The sequence below is a fragment of the Engraulis encrasicolus genome, chromosome 24 (assembly GCF_034702125.1).
Source record: "Engraulis encrasicolus isolate BLACKSEA-1 chromosome 24, IST_EnEncr_1.0, whole genome shotgun sequence".
In the NCBI taxonomy this organism is placed as follows: Eukaryota; Metazoa; Chordata; class Actinopteri; order Clupeiformes; family Engraulidae; genus Engraulis; species Engraulis encrasicolus.
In genome coordinates, this window is record NC_085880.1 from 41112760 (window position 1) to 41116816 (window position 4057).

Sequence of the window (4057 nt, forward strand, 5' to 3'; positions counted from 1 at the left end):
ATTGACTATCCATGCTCAGCTGTGTGTGGGGGTCGGACTTTTGTCGGAAGCGAAAGTCCTCCGCAGTGCTGTCGGAACCGATGTGTGGAGGGCCTAAGAGTTAGGCTAATCCCTTTGACCTCCGCAGTGTTCCAGTTTTACACAACAATGGCGGCTCATGGAGCCTTTGAAACACAGATCTCCATTGACATAGTTCCAAAATAGTTCCAGGAAGTGAGCATCGGACACAGCAAGTACAGTAAAGGTAGGTCCTAAATGTAATTCATTTTTCAAATTCATGTTTAGTTCATCTTTGCTTGTTATGTAGTGATTCTGTGTTAGTCTCTAGCGAAAATGTCTAATTGTCTATGTCTAATTGTCTATGTCCACACCTAAAGTCTAGGTCTATGTCTGCATGGGAAAGTAAGAAACGTCATTTCAAATTCTTTGTAGGACCAGTGCATGTAAAGAAATTGACAATAAAGCCGACTTGACTTGACTTGAAAAGGAAGCCGCTGCCTAGAATTATTTGAATCTACGTGAATCATGTCACCAACCGACTTCCTGTGCCGGTTGTCACAACTCTGAATTGCATGCAAGCGCCATTCCCCTTGAGAACCACCACCATGCAACCAGGGCCCTTCTCAGGGACTCACTCACAAGACATCCCTCAGATCAGATGAGATGAGTGGGGCGGAGAGGCCTATGTACGGTAGCCTACATGCTTGGCACCTGTCTCGCTCTCGCTCTCGCTCTTGCTCTCGCTCGCTCACTCTCTCTCCCTCTCTCTCTCTCTCTCTCTCTCTCTCTCTCTCTCTCTCTCTCTTTCTCTTTCTCTTTCTCTTCCTCTCTCTCTTCATTAATTCATGCCCAGTCTATAGGAGTGTATATGGGCTGTGCTGCTGTAATGTTTGAGGTTGCGTGGTTTACAGTATGCATGTGAAGGGAAAGGGGGAGATGGAAGGAGAGAGAGATAGAGAGAGAGAGAGAGAGAGAGAGAGAGAGAGAGAGAGACCTAGAGAGAGAGATAGAGAGACCTACAGAGAGAGAGAGACCTAGAGAGAGAGATAGAGAGACCTACAGATAGAGGGAGAGAGATAGAGAGAGAGAGATAGAGAGAGAGAGAGAGAGAGAGAGAGAGAGAGAGAGAGAGAGAGAGAGAGACGCAGAGAGATAGAGAGAGAGAGCTGAAGAGAAGGAGAGAGAGAGAGATAGAGATAGAGAGAGAGAGAGAGAGAGAGAGAGAGAGACCTAGAGAGAGAGATAGAGAGACCTACAGAGAGAGAGAGAGAGAGAGAAAAGGAGAGAGAGAGAGAGAGAGAGAGAGAGAGAGAGACCTAGAGAGAGAGATAGAGAGACCTACAGAGAGAGAGAGAGAGAGAGAAAAGGAGAGAGAGAGTGGCACACTGCCATTGAGACATGTTAAGTCCACAAGCTTCACTTCCCCCGTCGTCTTTCACTTGACTTGGTTAGTGGAGCTAGGTGGGCGGCTCCGTTGACATTTTGAGTTCAGTCTGGCTATATACCTACCTGCCAGCACAGGGCCGGATTAAGACGGCCTAGGCTACAGGCTACAGTCTGCTGTGCCCCCTCCCCAGGGCAAATTACACACCATATGTACATACGTAGACAGTGTCATAATTAAGAGCTAGGAATTAAGGATAACATGTCTACCATTGTCCACAATTCTATAACTTTTCACCTTTGGCCAATCAGGAGACCCCTGCCAGGTGGGGGTCCCTAGGCTGCACTGCAGCCATATCTAGTCAGTGGGGGCCCCAGGCTGCAGCCATATCTAGCCTGTGGGGGCCCTAGGCTGCAGCCATATCTAGCCTGTGGGGGCCCTAGGCTGCAGCCATATCTAGCGTGTGCATTAGTCCGGCCCTGTACCTGCATGTCAGTGACTGAATAAGTGGACTGAAGATGGAATAAAATAACTTGAATCTACTTGAACTGTAGCCTACTTGAATTGTACAGTAGGAAAATTGAAGTGCGGATGAGTAAAAAAAGCCCCTCTACGTGCACTGCTCGGTGTATCATTTTAGTGTGGAATGATAATCCAGCACATCTCTGTCCATTGATGGAGCGGAACTGAGCATATTTCAACAGAGGAATTGGGTCACCTTTATCAGGTCACAGTCACTCCAAAACGGGATTTGTGTGTGTGTGTGTGTGTGTGCGTGCGTGCGTGCAAGTGCGCGCGCGCGTGTGTGTGTGTGTGTGTGTGTGAGCAAGCGTGGGTGTTTGAGCAAGTGTGTGCGTGTGTGTGTGTGTCCGTGCGTGTGTGTGCGCGCATGTGTGTGTGCGTGCGTGCGTGAGCAAGTGTGTGTGTGTGAGCGCGCGCGCGTGTGTGTGTGTGTGTGTGTGTGTGAGAAAGAGAGAGAGAGAGAGATTAAATTAGAAATAAATATTATCTTCAGTCCATGTGGAATAAAGAAAAAACTGGAGAATAGAGAAAATGAGGGAACGGGAGAAAATAGCACAATACATTAAAGGCAAGGCAGCATCTGAACTTGGCACAGAAAGACACAACATCATCACCACATCAAAGCGTTGGCAGGGAATAAAACACAAACACAAGTTCAATTGAAAAAGGAGGGATCTAGTTTTGCTGATTGCCTTTGCGCCTGCCTGATGCAAACGCGTGACTGATCTCAGAAATCCAAAAATTCAGTGCTGAACTGAAGTCGATTGATTCACAGCGGGGTAGTGTTACGGTAATGACATTCCCATCAAAGCACACAGTTCGTTCGACACTCGAGAAACAACCCCGGGTAAGCCTGAGCCAAGCGCACGCCACAATATTTGGCCAAGTGAGGTTATGAGTCATGCGTTTCTGTTCCGGAATAGTGTTTTGTCTCTCTGGCGGTGCGTTTTTTTGCCACACCACTAAGCTAAAAGGCATCCGTATCGTGAACGCTGTTGGTATTTTAAAACCTTTTTAAGATATCATAGCTAAAAACCTAAATAGCCTACTCCCCCAAAGCTTCAACAGAATGCGCCCTCGTTCTCTCACCCTCTTGACATGTCCCCTCTCGGAGGTTATCGAGCGAAGCGTGGGGTTGCTACGGTGTGGTAAGCTATTCTCTGTTCCCCATTCGAAATACTATTCAAGGCAAACAAAGGGGACAGTCGCTACCTGCTGAGTAGGTTCGGGCAAGTCGGCACATTTCCCAGATTCCGAGGGACTGATGGACTCGGAGATGCCGCTGCTGTCCTCCTGTCCTCCCTGGATATCGTCGCTCTCCGAGTCTGTCTCCCATGTCGAATCGCATTCCTCTATGGTGCCAGGCTCCTTGTATCTCAAACTGCCCATCAGGTTTCCCATTGAAACCCCCAGCTCCGTTTTACCTCTTTCTTCCAGTTGATGCCTGTGTGTGTACCTACATATTTTATTGTTCATCAAGCACTAGGGACGTGCCACGGTTCACTGAGGTCTCGCTGACTGCACTGCAAGTCGCGGCTGTCTCCTCCGCTCTGCACGGAACCTCTGCACAAACGCTCTTATGCGATTGAACGGAGGGAATTTCCTACAGAGAAGCAACGAAATCAGCTTGAACACACCCCCTCAGCACGCACGCTCAGCACTAAGCGAAATCATGGTGTCAACACTCGGTGGTGCCTCTCAGAAATGAGGAACTTGGAAGAGGTAGTTCACATAGGCTAATTGACACGTCTAACATAGATAGGCTAATTTATATATGTTTAAAACTCAGCGATGCTTGTGAAATGCACCCAGTCCTACACATATTTATGATCTTATTCATAATTGAACTACTTCTACTAGGCTATTTATGTTTCATAATACCCTAGTAACCTAGTATAGGCCTAGTTCAGAAACAATTAGATAGGCACCTAGTAGGGAATGCATTTTTAAAATTTCGTCATGAATGGCACTAACAAATAGAAAAAGGTAAAAGGAAATGGTGTGTGAAATAGTTCACCCTGATGGACCCTCCAGCTTTTTGACATAATATTTATGGCATGAATGATGGCCCTTTAAAATGACTCAGTATTTTTTTTTATATTAATGTTTGATAAATGACACAAACAAAACTAGCCAGCAATGTATGCCAAT

General features: G+C 46.8%; 1 protein-coding gene across 1 annotated transcript in view; it reads right to left on the minus strand.

Annotated features, from left to right (window-relative positions):
• Nucleotides 1–3454, minus strand: part of ogfrl1 (opioid growth factor receptor-like 1) — a 72445-nt gene extending 68991 nt beyond the window's left edge. Inside the window, exon 1 of the mRNA XM_063191294.1 lies at nt 3119–3454. Coding sequence (XP_063047364.1) covers nt 3119–3382 — 264 coding nt within the window. The 5' untranslated portion in view covers nt 3383–3454. The remainder of the gene's footprint in view (nt 1–3118) is intronic.
• Between the last annotated feature and the right edge of the window lie 603 nt (nt 3455–4057).